General features: G+C 40.5%; 1 protein-coding gene across 1 annotated transcript in view; it reads left to right on the forward strand.

Annotated features, from left to right (window-relative positions):
• Positions 1 to 534: 534 nt before the first annotated feature.
• Positions 535 to 15,866, forward strand: part of CKAP2L (cytoskeleton associated protein 2 like) — a 30,783-nt gene continuing 15,451 nt past the window's right edge. Inside the window, exons 1-4 of the mRNA XM_059188364.1 lie at positions 535 to 626; positions 2,920 to 2,986; positions 4,825 to 4,876; positions 11,501 to 12,756. Coding sequence (XP_059044347.1) covers positions 596 to 626; positions 2,920 to 2,986; positions 4,825 to 4,876; positions 11,501 to 12,756 — 1,406 coding nt within the window. The 5' untranslated portion in view covers positions 535 to 595. The remainder of the gene's footprint in view (positions 627 to 2,919; positions 2,987 to 4,824; positions 4,877 to 11,500; positions 12,757 to 15,866) is intronic.

Raw genomic sequence — 15,866 nt, forward strand, 5'->3', positions numbered from 1 at the left:
TTAAATCTGGTTAAAATGGCAATTTCCGTTAGGTGTATGTTGCCTCGGTTAAAAAGAAAAAAAAAAAAAAAATAGAAAAGAGCAGCCACCCTGCAGTACTAAGAACTTAGAGCTTTTAGATTCATGAGAACGTTCACAAGTAAAGCTAATATGCTGGTGACGCGCTCCGAATTCATCAGATTTGGGGTTTACCTTATTGTTTTCAGAGCTCCTGTGACTCTGAGGGTGTGAGAGGAGTAAGGCGGCCCTGCTTATGCTGCCGAGCGGGTTTTCGTAACCGACTCCACCCAACTCCACGACCGGCAGTGCACGGTCGCTCAAAAGAAACCAGCCGGACTCTCCCGCGAACGCGGTCGCAAGTTCCCGCAGCCGCCTTTAATGTCCGGGAGCTGCACGTTCTTCCAATCAAAGGGCTCCCGGGGAGGGCTCGAAGGCTAGAGCCAACCGGAAGGCCCCTATTCCTTTTGTCCCGCCCTCTCCTGCTTCCTATTGGAGAGTTTCAAACCCACGGGAGCCAATGAGAGCGAGAGGACGCGTTGGGCCCGGTCCGTAGCTTCAGGCGCGGGCTTTGAAGAAAAACTGTCGCGGAGGTGTCATGGTGCCACCGGGGCCGTCCGCAGCCGCGGGTGAGTAAGATCGTGAGGCCCTACGTCTTGCAGACGCTCCAGCAGGGGCGGGGAAGAAGGGAGGCCACCGAGTCAGTTATTTTAGCGGGAAGTGTCGGTCCGCTCCCGTGCCTCAGTCTCCCCCTTGGGCGTTTCCAGTCCAGAAAGCGCTGATGGGAGCCCAGGCCCTGGCCCTGGGTAGGGGAGAGTAGATGCGGAGCCAGATGCCTTAGAGGCATCTTCCCCGTCATTCCTGCAGCAGCTCTGCAAAGAGACGTCATTGTCATCTCCTTTTAGGTGGAGAACCTGAGACCCCCTTCCCCGGGTCGCACACCCCAAAGGAAGCCAAGCGCTCCCTAACCCAGATTGGGCTCCAGGCAGAGCCTGGGCGTGGTCCTCTGTGCTGCCGCCTGATCTTTGACAGCTGCCAAGAGGCGGTGTCTGACCCTAAAGGGGGGCGGTGGACGCGGTTGGGGGCGAAAGGGGGGCGTGGGCACTGGAAGTTGGTTAAATCTGCACGGAGAACTGAGGGTCCTGGGTTCCCTGATCTCTTAAACGTACCTGGAGCCCTTAGCTGCCTTTCAAAATATGGCTCAGAGGCCACCAACTCCCAAATGCACACAGTGTTTTGATAGTTTCAGTAATACTACCTGTTGACTATCTGCTTGGTCGTGGGCACTGTCCTAGGCACTTTACATAACAGCCCTTAAAGATAGACATTTCTGTCTCTATTTTATAGGTTCAGCAGCAGTGAGGTTTGCTAACTTGCTAGAAGCCACAGCGCTGGGATTTTGACCCGGTCTCTCAGCCAGTGCTCTCTACACTGCCTGGCACAGTAAAATGCATAATCCTCAAAGTTGTCTCCTAGGGATGCATCAGACCTGGATATCAAAACACACAGCAACTCGGTTTAATGAAATTAAGAATTGTTTTGCACCCCACTGTCTTTTTTTTTTTTTTTTTTTTTTTGCCATTATTGAATTTTAGCCTTCTCCAACCACCTATTACTCCTCTCACTCATTCCCTGCTTCTGAACTCTCATAATTCTTTCTTTGACCCTTTCTTAGGATACCTAAATTTTTCCCTATATTGTAATTATTGTTGTTTATTTTATTTTCACTCTTAGATTGAAACTTCCTGAAGACAGAAATACTGAATTTCCATACCCTCACAAATGCCTTGCTTAGAAAGTCACCATGTAGGGGCTCCTGGGTGGCTCAGTGGGTTAAGCCTCTGCCTTAGGCTCAGGTCATGATCTCAGGGTCCTGGGATGGAGCCCCACATCGGACTCTCTGCTCAGCGGGGATCCTGCTTCCCCCTTTCTCTCTGCCTGCTGCTCTCCATACTTGCAATCTCTGTCAAAAAAATAAATAAAATCTTTTTTTAAAAAAAGAAAGTCACCATGTAATAGATGTTTGCCATGAACCCCCTAACCTATTTTGTCCTCAGGCTCAAAGAAAACCATGTAAGGGTTTGTGGCAAAAATCTTCATCCCTGTCGAAAAACCAAAAAACAATAAGACCAGACCAAGTGGCTCCTGGGTGATTCAGTTGGTTAGGCATTCAACTCTTGATTTCAGCTCAGGTCTTGATCTCAGGGTCATGAGTTCAAACTTCACATTGAGATCCATGCTGGGCGTGGAGCCTACTTAAAAAAATAAAATATTAAAAAAAAAAAAAAAAGACCAGGACTGGTTAACCAGCTCTGATAAGCCAATAACAGATTTCTTCATGTAAAACATAATACGTTATAGCTGAGAACAGTGACTGTGAGCAAGGACTCTGGAGTTGGATAAACCTGGTTTCAAATCCTGGCTTTGCTACATATTAGCTAGGTGATTTGGGCATATCATTTACCCTCTTTAGATTTCAGCCTGTAAAATACCACATAGGATTGTTGTGTGGATTAAAGAAAGTAATGTAATTATGAAGAGTTTAGTATAGGACATGGCATACTGATAATATTTTTAATATAGACATTAACTTGGAGGCAAATTTGTGGGGTTAGGAACTTTGTAACATATGGACAGTCCAAAGCCAAAATTATTACAGAAGAGTGCCATCTTTTAGAATATTAGTTAAAATCTCCAACTAGGGGCACCTGGGTGGCTCAGTGGGTTAAGCCTCTGCCTTCAGCTCAGGTCCTGGAATGGAGTCCCACATCGGGCTCTCTGCTCAGCAGGGAGCCTGCTTCCCCCCACCCCATCTGCCCCTATGCCTACTTGCGATCTCTCTCCTTCAAATAAATAAATAAAATACTAAAAAAGAAATCTACAACTAAAGTTCTGCTCTTTGTTTTCCTGCCTATTTTGCAGAAGAGCGGCAGAGAAAGCTCCAGGAGTACCTAGCAGCCAAGGGAAAACTGAAGTGCCAAAACACCAAGTGAGTTTATCTCACACAATTATGCAAGTTTTGTTGGCCTCGTTGCTACTAGCAATTTAAAGCCTTTCAAAACATAGTCCTTTGGGGGTGCCTAGGGGGCTCAGTTGGTTAAGTGTCTTCCTCCGGCTCAGGTCATGATCCCAGGGTCCTGGGATGGAGCCCCATGTTGGGCTCCCTGCCCAGTGGGGAGCCTACTTCTCCTTCTCTCCCTGTTTGTACTCTCTTTCTCTCTCTCTATCAAATAAACATTTTTTTTTTTTTAAAGAAAGGACATACTCTTTTAAAAAAAAAAAAAATAGCCCCTTTTGGGGTGCCTGGGTGGCTCAGTGGGTTAAAGCCTCTGCCTTCAGCTCGGGTCATGATCCCAGGGTTCTGGGATTGAACCCCGCCTTGGGCTCTCTGTGCAGCAGGGAGCCTGCTTCCTCCATTCTCTCTGCCTGCCTCTCTGCCTACTTGTGATCTCTGTCTGTCAAATAAATAAATAAAATCTTTAAAAAAAAAAAAATAGCCCTTTTGTTTGCAGTCTACTCAAACTGCATTGAGAGCCTATGATAACTCAGAAAAGAGTACATTGGTCCAAACATAACAAAAAAAAAAACCTGAGCAGGTTAAGCGCTAATATTATGACAGTCTCTAAAGTGGGGGATGGGGGGGAGATCCACAGTATTACCTACAATGCTGGAAGTTTTTCCTATCCCTGCGTTTATTCCTGGAGAAGTGATTCTTGTGAAGGCTAGAAAAGGTCAAGGAGTTGAATGACCCTGGTTTTGTTGTTCCTTGCTAAGGCAGGAGAGCCAGTTATAGTCAGTCCTCCATAGCTCCACACCAACATCCTCCAGCCCAACAATGGTCTTTGGCCATTCTCTCAGCACTTACTCTTGAGTTGGACAGAATATGACCATTTCACTTTTATCTTCCATCAACATCTTGCCATTGTAGTGGTGTTATTAGTCCTCTTGCTTAACATTGATATATTTTCTCCTCAAAGAAGAGGAAGTGAATGTTTACAAAGTTAGCTTTGACCCTTTATTTTAGTTTCCTTTAACTTTGGAGTTTTACTCAACTCTATTTCCTTGATTAAATAAATTTAATTCATTTATTCAACAAATATTTAATACATATAATATATCAGTCACTCTTGGTTCTGGAGATGTGGTACTTAACAAGACAGAGAGGTCCCTCCCCCTCCAGGGTTTATGTTCAAGATGTGGGAAACTAACAGCAAATCATGAGCAAAGTCCCTTTTAGTCTGGGAATTGTTTTTGATCCATGCAGACTGAACCCCTCTAAACTCCTCTACTTTCCTATCCACTGTTACATTTTCTGCTCACTGGCTAGATTTCATATGTGCTCCTGTTCTTTTAATTCTATCTCTTTTTTCACCTCTGAATATTCATTATCTGAAGTTACTTAAAACTTGAAAATGGAAGTTTTTCAAAGAAGCTGTTAATTACCTTCTTGACATCATATCTCTACAATATTGCATACTGCAGTATTCAAGAAATGATGTTTCAATGAACAACAGTATGTGAATATGAAGAGGACATGTATTTCATTAATCTTGTTAGAATGCTGCATTTATGCATAGGACATTTCTGAAAGGATCACAAAAAAATGGGTAAGAGTGGTGTGGTTGCTGAGGAGTAGAATAACAGGACTAAGAAAGGGGTAATAAGGAGACTTTATTGCATATAATTTTGAGTTATTTTACAATATACAGAAATTCCAATGATTTAAAATTCTAATCTTAATAAATCATCATCATACTTAATCATCATACTTCCCAGGCCTTGCTGACCCTTCTGTAGTAAGAATTAATCTTATTTTGTCTTTTATAGGCCTTATCTAAAAGCCAAGAGCAATTGTCTGAATCTTCCACCTTCTAAATCTGTAAGTAGAAATTAGTCTTTCAAAAAATAATCATTTTTCTGATGGAGGCATAATACTCCATAGTGTATATGGACCACATCTTCCTTATCCATTCGTCCGTTGAAGGGCATCTTGGTTCTTTCCATAGTTTGGCGACCGTGGCCATTGCTGCTATAAACATTGGGGTACAGATGGCCCTTCTTTTCACTACATCTGTATCTTTGGGGTAAATACCCAGGAGTGCAATGGCAGGGTCATAGGGAAGTTCTATTTTTAATTTCTTGAGGAATCTCCACACTGTTCTCCAAAGAGGCTGTACCAACTTGCATTCCCACCAACAGTGTAAGAGGGTTCCCCTTTCTCCACATCCTCTCCAACACATGTTGTTTCCTGTTTTGTTAATTTTGGCCATTCTAACTGGTAAATTGGAAGGGGAGGTGAATCATGAGAGACTATGGACTCTGAAAAACAAACTGAGGGGTTTGAAGTGGCGGGGTGGGTGGGAGGTTGGGGTACCAGGTGGTGGGTATTATAGAGGGCATGGATTGCACGGAGCACTGGGTGTGGTGAAAAAATAATGAATACTGTTTTTCTGAAAATAAATAAATTAATAAAAATAAATAAATAAATAAATAAAAATAATCATGTTGGGGGTGTCTGGGTGGCTCAGCCCATTAAGTGGCTGATTCTCGATTTCAGCTCAGGTCATGATCTCAGGGTCATGAGATCAAGCCCCACGTCTCAGCACGGAGTCTGCTTGAGATCCTCTCCCTATGCCCCTCCCCCTGCTCATGGACTCACTCTTTCTCTCTCTCTCTCTCTCTCTCTCTCTCAAATAAATAAATTAAATACATCTTTAAAATATAGTCATCATCATTTGGGGGGCACCTGGGTAACTCAGGCAGTTGAGTGACTGACTCTGGATTTTGGCTCAAGTCATGAGAGTGAGAACCTGTGGTCTTAACCACTTGGGTATGCTGCCATGAAGTTAAATGGCTCATTTAAAGGGAACACCTATATTAGATCTTCCAAGCTACTAACAAGCTATGCTTCCTAAACAGTTCAGCTATATTATGGATAGAGTGGTAGAGGATCCTCACATTTTCAAGGTTTAAATGGAAGAAATTAGCCTTCTGAAAGGCTACATATAACATCATTAGACACTGAACGATAGAAAATATATATAAGAATACTGGCAGATCATGATGTGATCACTGGGTTAGACTTCTACTTCATGTAGATTGAATTAGTGTAGCACACAAGTATTAAACGAAAAATCTGCTGGGAAAAAAGCATCCTCATTCAGAGTTCCCAGAGGCTTCTCTGGGAAGCTGACAATACTGATTTCAGAAAGTCATCTCTTAAATGGGGTGATGCCTACCTCTTTTTTACCCAGTTGTGAAGATAAAAATTAAGTGGGAAAGGCAAGTATGGAACAGGATGAACTAAGAAGCCTAGGCAAATAATAGTCATCATTACAATTGTATAATGCCTTATAATTTATAAAAAATTTATAAAACATTTCATACCTAATTATAATAGCTAACATTTGAGTACTTATCATTCTGATACTGGGTGAGACACTTAAATATAATAACTCAATTAATATTCAAAAGAACCCTGTAAGAAAAGTGGCCTTATGATTTAATGTCCAGATACGTTCATGAATAAAAGGAGGTACTGTTATGTTGGGCTAATGATAATAAATAAAAACTATCTTGTGAAAAATAGGACATTATGACACACTTCCTAGACGATATATATCATTATTGTTATTTTACAAATGAGAGGACTAAGGCTCAAGGAAATTGAATACTTTGCCAAAATTATACAGCCAGTAATTATACAGACTCAAGACTTGAACAAAGCTCTTCTGGCATACTCTTACTGCAGTGTTGCTACTCAAAGGAACACAAAGTTTTTCATTTTCTGTTCCTATCTGGCAGTTTAATATATTGAACCAATATCTGAAAGGATTCCTTGGAGCCATACCCTTAAATTTATTGAGAAACTATGATATATAATTGTTAAAAACTAACTAGGTCCAAATCCTAACTTCTTCATTTTCTAGCTAAATGACCTTGGGCAAGTTATTATATGTGCTGCCAAAGCAAACATAACCCTGGGCAAGTTATATAACTTTATCTGTAAAATGAAAATAATAGGAGTTTTCTCATGGAGTTATTCAGAGGAAATACACACACACACACACACTACATATATACATATAAACATATATATGTTGAGAAGTATGATAGGGTAATGAACTATAAGCTTCTAAGCACAGAAATCTAGGTTAAAATTTTTGTGGTTAACTGGAACAAAAAGAGACCCAAGAAAAAAGGGAAAGGTGTTATGTTTTCCATTTTTTTTTAAGATTTATTTATTTGACAGACAGAGATCACAAATAGGCAGAAAGGCAGGCAGAGAGAGGGGAAAGCAGGCTCCCCGCTGAGCAGGGAGCCCGATGTGGGGCTCTATCACAGGACCCTGAGATCGTGACCCAAGCCAAAGACAGAGGCTTTAACCCATTGAGCCACCCAGGCACCCCTTCATTTTTTTTTTTTTTAACATTTTGTTCATTTGAGAGAGAGAGAGAGCATGCACATAAGAAAGAGAGAGAGAGAGCAAGAAGAAGAAAGGGGAAAGGGAGAAACAGACTCCCCAATGAGCAAGGAGCCCAACATGGGGCTCCCTCCCAGGACCCTGAGATCAAGACCTGAGCTGAAAGCAGATGCTGAACCAACTGAGCCACCCAGGCACCCCATGTTTTCAATTTTTAAAGAAGAATATATTTGTATGGTTTTCTAAATGAATTATAGTGAGTGTCAAATTTCATTTATCTTAAAATGCCAATATTTACACTGTGCCTGAAATTACATCCTTTACAACTAATTTAAACTAACAATGAAAAACTTTACTTTAAATCTTAACTTTAAAAAGTATGAAAAGGCACAGGGTTTGTCAAAGTTATTTTGGACATATATGAACAAAAGTGCTTGAAAAACACTGATAAGATGAGCTTTGCAATCTCTTTCAGCCTTACTACAGCCCTCATTTCATCATATCATAATTTTTTTGTGCATATATCTTTGCTATTAGTGCTCCTCAGGGGTAAGTATCTTCCCTTCTCATCTTGCATGCCCTTAGAGTCTAGCACAGTGCCTAGCATATATTCAGTAAACCTGCTGTAATATAAACCCTCGTCATATCCTTTGTGCATTTTCTCTCTCCCCTGGCTTCATATGTCCAAAATAAAGCGACCAAATTCAGTTTAGATCAATTGTTCCCTCTTCTACAGTCTTTGATTTTTTTTTAATCAGTTTGATCCATCAATTCTGAAGTTCCACCTTCAACCCTGCCCCTAATACCCTGCCTGACCTTCTTCGGCAGCTCGCTTTCCCTCTCAAATGGAGGGGCTCAATTCCAGTCTTGGGGGCACCTGGATATGGCTCAGGGGCAACCTTGATCTCAGGGTTGTAGGTTCAAGCCCCATGTTGGGTGCAGAGATTACCTAAAAATAAAATCTTAAAATAATAATAATAATAAAATTTCAGCCTTAATTCTCTGTATTTGCATATTGATTGCAGACTATTCTATTAGCCTGATGGCTCTTCTAAGTCTAGATTTTCTCTCAATGTAATACTTAAAACTGCAGAACCAGTTCTACCACTTACAATAAATTAGCAAGGTCAGGCTGATCTCAAATAAAGATATAAAAATTGAACAAAAGAGAAAATATTTGCAAGTCATATATGATAAGGACCTACTATCCAGGATATATAAAGAGCTCTTGCAGGTCAGCAATTAAAAAGACAAATAATTAAAATGGACAAAAGAAAATAATAATAATAATAAAATGGACAAAAGATCTATATAGACCTTTCTCCAAAGGAGATATACAAATGGCCAATAAGAGATGAAAAGATGTTCCATATCATTACCCATCAGAGAAATGCAAATAAAAACCACAATGAAATACTACTTCACACCCACTAGGATGGTTATAATAAAAAAAAAGACAGATAACAAGGATTGGGGAGGATATGGAGAAATTAGAACTTTTATACAATGTTGGTGGGAAAGTAAAATGCGGCAGCCACTTTGGGAAACAGTTTAGCAGGTCCTCAGAATTTAAACAGAGTTACCATATGACCTAGCAATTCTACTCCTATGTATATATCCAAGAGAACTGAAAACATGCTCACACAAAAGCTGATAACAAATGTTCACAGCAACATTATTCATAATAACTAAAAAGTGTAAACAACCTAAATGTCCATCAGTCAATGAGGGAATAACGAAAATGTGGTATATCCATGAAATAAAATATTTATTCATCCATTAAAAGTAGTGCAGTGCATGTGTGCAAACAAGGAGTATAGGAGAATTCTCTGCACTTATCACTCAAGTTTGTTTTGAACCTAAAACTGTTCTTAAAAATGAAGTTTTTTATTGAAAATTAGTGGTGAAGACTGACACATGCTACAATATGGGTGAACCTCAAGAACATTCTGCTAAGTGAAAGAAGCCAGACACAGAGGGCCACATATTGTATGACGCCATTTACACAAAATGTCCAGACTAGGCAAATCGGTAGAGGCAGAAAGTAGATTAGTTTTTGCCACTATTTGTGGGGACAGGGAAATGAGGAATGCCTTCTAACAGGTATGGGATTTCTTTCTGGGGTGATGAAAATATTCTGGAACGAGAGAGTGGCAATGGTTATACAACCCTGTGAATATACTAAAACCCACTGAATTACAAACTTTAAAATGGGGAATTCTTTGTGATACAAATTATATTTCAATTTTTTAAAAAAGGAGAAAAAGAAGAACGCCTAAGGATGCCTGGGTGGCTCAGTGAGTTAAATGTCTGCCTTCAGCTCAGGTCATGATCCTTGAGTCCTGGGATTGAGTCCCACATGTGGCTCCTTAATCAGCGGGGAGCCTGCTTTTCCCTCTGCCTGCTGCTCCCCTTGCTTGTGCATTCTCTGTCTGACAAATAAATAAATAAAATCTTTAAACAACAACAACAACAACTAAGGAATAGCACATGTTAGACATGTTTGGAAACTTTGATACCATCATCCCTGCCTCTTCAGTAAGCAATAATAGAGTGGTGAGAGGTAGATGTAAACATTGGGACTCAAGCAATAACCCCCTATAGCCATGTGGTTATCCATCCATCTCCCTGCCTCCCACTTCCAACCCTCCCCTATACCATGACCAGCAACACCACCATTCGCATACCATTCTAGAGCGGACATCTCTTTGCCCTTAATGCCAAGTGGTTTTGGTTACAGACTTTCTTTAAACATTCACAAAGTTTTTCTCAACAATATTACCAAATCAAAAGTAAAGAGTGGTAACTCTAGCACTCCCATATCTTCCCCTGGAGACATATAATCTACAAATCTCTGCCAAATTCTCCTTTCTGAAACTTGTTTTTAGTGCAAATGCTCTGGAATCCACAATTGCTCCAATTATTTACTGTATCAATTCTAATCTCCCATCCCCTGGCACCTGTGTGGCTCAGTGGGTTAAGCCTCTGTGTTAAGTTCAGGTCATGATCTCAGGGTCCCGGGATCGAACCCCTCATCAGGCTCCCTGCTCAGCAGGGAGCCTGCTTACCCCTCTCTCTCTGCCTGCCTACTTGTGATCTCTCCATCAAATAAATAAATAAAATCTTTAAAAAAATGAAGAACTGCTTAAAAATTTTTAAAAAACTAAATAAACTCCTATCCCTAGTTTTTTTTAAAATTCTCTATAACCTAGTCCTACCTTTCTTATCCAAGATTAAATCACATGAATGAAACATTTACTTGTTGATAATGTAGAATCTAACCTTAAAACCCTGTCCTGACTTTACAAGTATAACTAACTTTCTACTGAAATGCAAAACTTCATTGAAAACGATTCCAGAGTATCTCAGGTCTCCCAGCACCTACCACCTACCCTTGCCACTGATCTCCAGGGAGGAGACAAAGGTTCTTGAGTGACCCTGTGACCTTTACAAAAGCAGTGTTGTTTAAAAAAAAAAAAAAAATAGTGTAGCGATACACAGTACTACTAGGAAGAACTTGGGAGGTACCCTAACATTAGTTTATTATGTATATATCTTTCCAGAGTCCCTAGAAGGACACTTCATTTGGGACATATTGGGCATTCAGCAAAAACTTGTTCAACTGAGGCAAATTTTATTTTTTAAATGTAATTTTTGTGTGTTCACTGCATCTCTGCTTAATTCTATTAAGCTAAAATATTCTGGTATATTTCTAGTGAAAGCTCAAATTATAAAGACCTTATAGGGACACGACACCAAATGGCTCCATTGGTTGAGCATCTTGACTCTTGGTTTCAGCTTAGGTCTTGATCTCAGGGTCATGAGATCGAGTCCCTTATAAAGCTGCAGGTCAAACCCCTCATTGGTCTCTATGCTCTGCACTCAGTGGGGTGTCTGCTTACGATTTTCTCCCTATCCCTCTGTCCCTCCCCCAACTCATGCCTTTATTTTCTCAGATTTAGCTGTCTTAAATGAAATTCTGAATAACTAATTTTTTAGTTTTTTTACTAATTTTTTTGTTTTTAAAACTGAGTTATTGTTATGAATTTATTTTTTTGATGTGTCTCTTTGTCTTTTTAGCATATTATACCCAAAAAAGATGTTACCAATCGTGTTGCTTTGCCTACCAAAGGTACAAGACCCATCAGCATTAAACTCCAACCCAGACTTGCCAATAATACAGGACCCCAGAACCCAAAGTTGGAGGCACCAAAACTTCTGGGTAAAAGGCTGACTTCAGGATGTGTTTCTTCTAATTCAAACTGCAAGCCTTCCAGCAGTCATCAACCACAGCATAAAGCTGGGTCATCCACTACTGGAGAATTATCTAGAAAAACTATAGGTTCACTTAATGTGCAAGAATTGAAAACTGCAAAGCAGCAGGTAGCAGATCAAGCAACTACTAAATGTTCAGACTCTGTGGACAATAACCATATTGAACATGAACCCTTGGATAGCTGTCTAAAAGAGATGAACAAAGAGAACTTGCCCCAAACCTTACCAGACTCTGAAAGGAAGTCAAATCCTGAATTATGGACAATAAGTAAACCAAAGACTAACTCTTATAATAAAATCAAGAGCAGTTTGGCTCCCAAACAAGCCTTGGGCAAGAGTTCCGGGAATAGTGCTGTTCTGAAAGACAGAGTTAATAAACAATTTGTTGGAAAAACACAAATTAGGATACCACCAGTAAAATCACAGCAACTCTCTAGAGGAACAAATCTTGCCAGACCAGGAGAAAAACTCCCAAAGACAGTTCCTTCTCACAATGTTCAGATCCTTAGTAGAACTCAGGCACCAAATAAACCAGTGGTCAAGGACATAAAGGATATAAAGGTTAATAGAGATAAATATGAAAGACCAAATGAAACTAAGTTTAAATCACACATTGTTACTGAGCAGAAAATAAAACAAACCAAATCCTGGACATGCCCTACTGTGCTTCAGGGAGGCTTTAATAACAGACATCCAAACATTAAGCAAGATCAGAAATCCACCCGACCTTGTTTTAGAACTCAGACATCATGTGCACTGCAAAATTCAAGAGCCATAAGCCAAAGGCCTAATTTGGCAGTTGGCAGTTTTAATTCGGTCATCCCAAGTACCCCTAACATAACAACAAATAGAACCAATAGGAATAAATGCAGCAACAGCTATCAACAAAAAGCACAGACTTTGGACTCCAAGTTGAAAAAGACTCTTCCCCAGAACCATTTTCTCAATAAAACAGCTCCCAAAACTCAAGCTGGTAACAAAACCATAAGTGGAGGAAGAGTCCCAAATGAGACCCAGACTAATCCAAATATTAAGAAGAAGATCACAGCAGAGGATCGAAGGTACTTTGCTTAATTCCATAATTTTGCAATTTAAGATTAGGCAATTGACCATCAGAAATATTCAGGCCATAAATAAGGGCTTCTGAGTGATTTTTACCTACAACCCTGAAAGAAAGAAGATTGGAAGCAAGTATAACAAATATTGACTTGATAGAGCTAGGTGGGACATATGTGTGTTATAAATTATTCCCTGTAATTTTCTGTATGCTTGAAATTATTTTTTAAAACAAAATTGAAACAGAATGTTTGATTAAGACATAGGGGTTGTAGAAGCAGGCTACTCGTTCAAGAAGTACCTTGCAGGAACTAAACAACAGTGTAAGAGGGCGGAGTGGGAAGAGCCAGAGTAGTGGTTTTATATAGCTAGGAAGTGGGGAGTTGGTAGTCCCTTGTTAAGCAGACCAGTGGCTACATCCAGGAGTGTGATCAGGGAAGAAAGAACAGGAAACCTCCATGAGTGTGAGCAGGCCAAGTTTTGAAAGGTAAGCTAAGACAAAGAGGAGCAGCGAGTTCACACCCAGAGTTCAGACAGTAGAAATGGGGATCTCAGGGTGCTGGAGGTTCACATTAACATACATGTAGCTGGAAACCAAGCCAAAAGTCTTCACACTGTCTTCACTGGACTAGATAGAGTCACAGTGTGGTGAACCTCCCAGGAGAAGCACCTTTATACACTTGGGTGGGCTAGAAAATAAGAAGATTCCTGACAAGGGCTAAAGGAACATGTAAAATTAGATGGTAGGTAGAAGGTATACAAGGTATAACAGGATGAAGAGAGGGCAGGGTTTATTCTCTGAATATAGCCCTGAATACTACCACCAAGTTCTCTGCCCTCCCAAAGAAACAGAAAACAAACAGCTTAATTTAGGGTGATGTGATTGAGAGAGAAAGGCTGAACTGACTTTTTTTTTTTTTTTTGAGCTGACTTCTTTAGATAGAAGGATCAAGGAGGTACTTTCAACAGTGACATGTGATCTAGGAAAAGGATAGTGACAAAAAGAAGGATGAGCCTTCTGAGCAAAAAGAAAACTGAGTATAAAGACTCCAAGCTGGTGAATGAGGAAATCAGAGTCCCTCCCCCTGGAGCCCACAGTCTAGACCAGATAACAGATGTTGGGTCTTTAAGACAGTGTGGGGTGTGCAGTCTGTGTTTGATTACACAAGATGAGTCTGGAGCAGGACAGACCACTCACTCATTGCTTGAGTGTTCCTTCAACACCTACAGAGTGTTGGGTTCCTGGGAGATACAGTGGTGAGAGCACACAGTTACACTCTAACTTCATGGAGCTTTTTTTCTGGTGTCTATGTGGAAAGTACTGGAATAATAAAATCACAGCACTGAGGTCCTGGGAATAAGTTGGCTTAGAAAAAGTTAAGTTTCCCCTTCATTTATGATTGGAAGGAAGTCTGAGAGAGGAAGAATGTCAGGAACATAGAGGAAACACATGCCAGACATCTCAACTTCTGTCATTAAGCAGGTGGTTACCATGAGGGTGAAGGAGTTGGGGCACTTGGGGCTGAAATAAGCACTATGGATTATGCTCTAGAGTCAAGGAGAGAAACAAGGGTTAATTAGTTATTGACATTCTGGAAGGAGCAAAACCATAAGGTCAGAAAACAGATCGGTGATCACCGGCAGCTGAGGATGAGAAGGGTTGACTTCCAAGAAGCATGAAGGAATTTTTGAAGGGATTATATTATAGTTCGGGTGACATGATTTTGTGAATTTGTCAAATCTCCCAGAACCATACACTTCCCAAAAAAGGTGAATTTTGCTAGATGTTACTGAACCCTTGTGGGTTCTAGACACTGAGCTAGGCACTGGGACATCCAAGGTGTCTGCCTTCATAGAACTTGCATTCTAGTGGAGAAGACAGAAAATCAACACATTGATGAAATTAAATAATACACATAATTATCTCTTCTAAGAGGTGTCATTTGAGCAGAGGACTGAATGAAGATGATAATTCAAGACCTTGAGACAGGAATGAGGGTGGGTCAAGTAACTGAAGGAACATCAAAGCTCCTGGTGGGGATAGAGTAAGAGGGAAAGGGGTATGAGCAGTGACATGGTCTGTCTACACTTTAAAAACTACTTTGGCTACTGGGCACATGATGAATTTGTTGAGGGTGAGCGTGGAAGCAAGGACATGAGTTAGGAAGGAAGTTGCTACAGCATTTCAGGAAGAAGGTGACAGTGATACAGACTCGGGTCATGGTAGTAGAGATAAGAAGCCTACTGGCTGTACAATGTTGTGTCAGATGTGAGAGAAAGAAAGAACTATATAAAGACAACCCCTCATTCTAGGTCCCAGCAACTGGGTAGATTGGGGTACTATATACCAATATAGGTTATTTGGGAACAGGTTTGGAGATGAACATCAAGACCTTTATTTTAGAGAGCATTAAATTTGAAGTGACTGTCAAACATCAAATTAAAAAACACCAACTAGGCAGTGGGTTTTATAAAGTTTGGGGCTCTAGGGGAAAATCTGGCTTGAAATGTACATCTATGAGTTATAAACATGTAGTAATTTAAAGAAGCTGAAGAGCCTACACTCACATGCTTGAGTCTATGGGTCTTGGTACCTCTTCCAACAGTAACCTGTTGACTGCTTAGAAGCAGGAGCAGGTGGAGGAGAGTGAGGATTAAGATTTGGCCACCATCAGAGACTAGCTACTTACGATTCCTGAAGTTATTGATCTTGTTTAGGAAGAAAGGTGGTCATGTGTGGCCAGGAGAGTGCTAATGAACCGGAAAAAGTGGGTAACTCTGGCCAAGACCCTATTAAGGGCAGAATGCAGGTTTGGGGGTCTGGTTGAGTGGCAGATAGAGAGCTTATGGTAAGAGAAATGGAGTGCTGAGTTTGTGATCTCAGAGGTGGAGGGATATTTTAGGAAAGCAAATGCCAGAAGTAATATACAGGTGAAATAAAAATTTTTAGAGAAAAATAATGAAGAATAATCATGAAGTCAAGGCATTTGAAGAGTGACATCCTAGTAATCCCTCTGCAATCTGCCTTCTGAAGGATAGGAGCAACCATTGTGGCGATTACCCATTTGTAAATTGTTTTTAACTCCATTCTCCTGACTTTGTGCGTAGTTGAAGG

Source organism: Mustela lutreola, chromosome 9 (assembly GCF_030435805.1).
Source record: "Mustela lutreola isolate mMusLut2 chromosome 9, mMusLut2.pri, whole genome shotgun sequence".
Lineage (NCBI taxonomy): Eukaryota > Metazoa > Chordata > Mammalia > Carnivora > Mustelidae > Mustela > Mustela lutreola.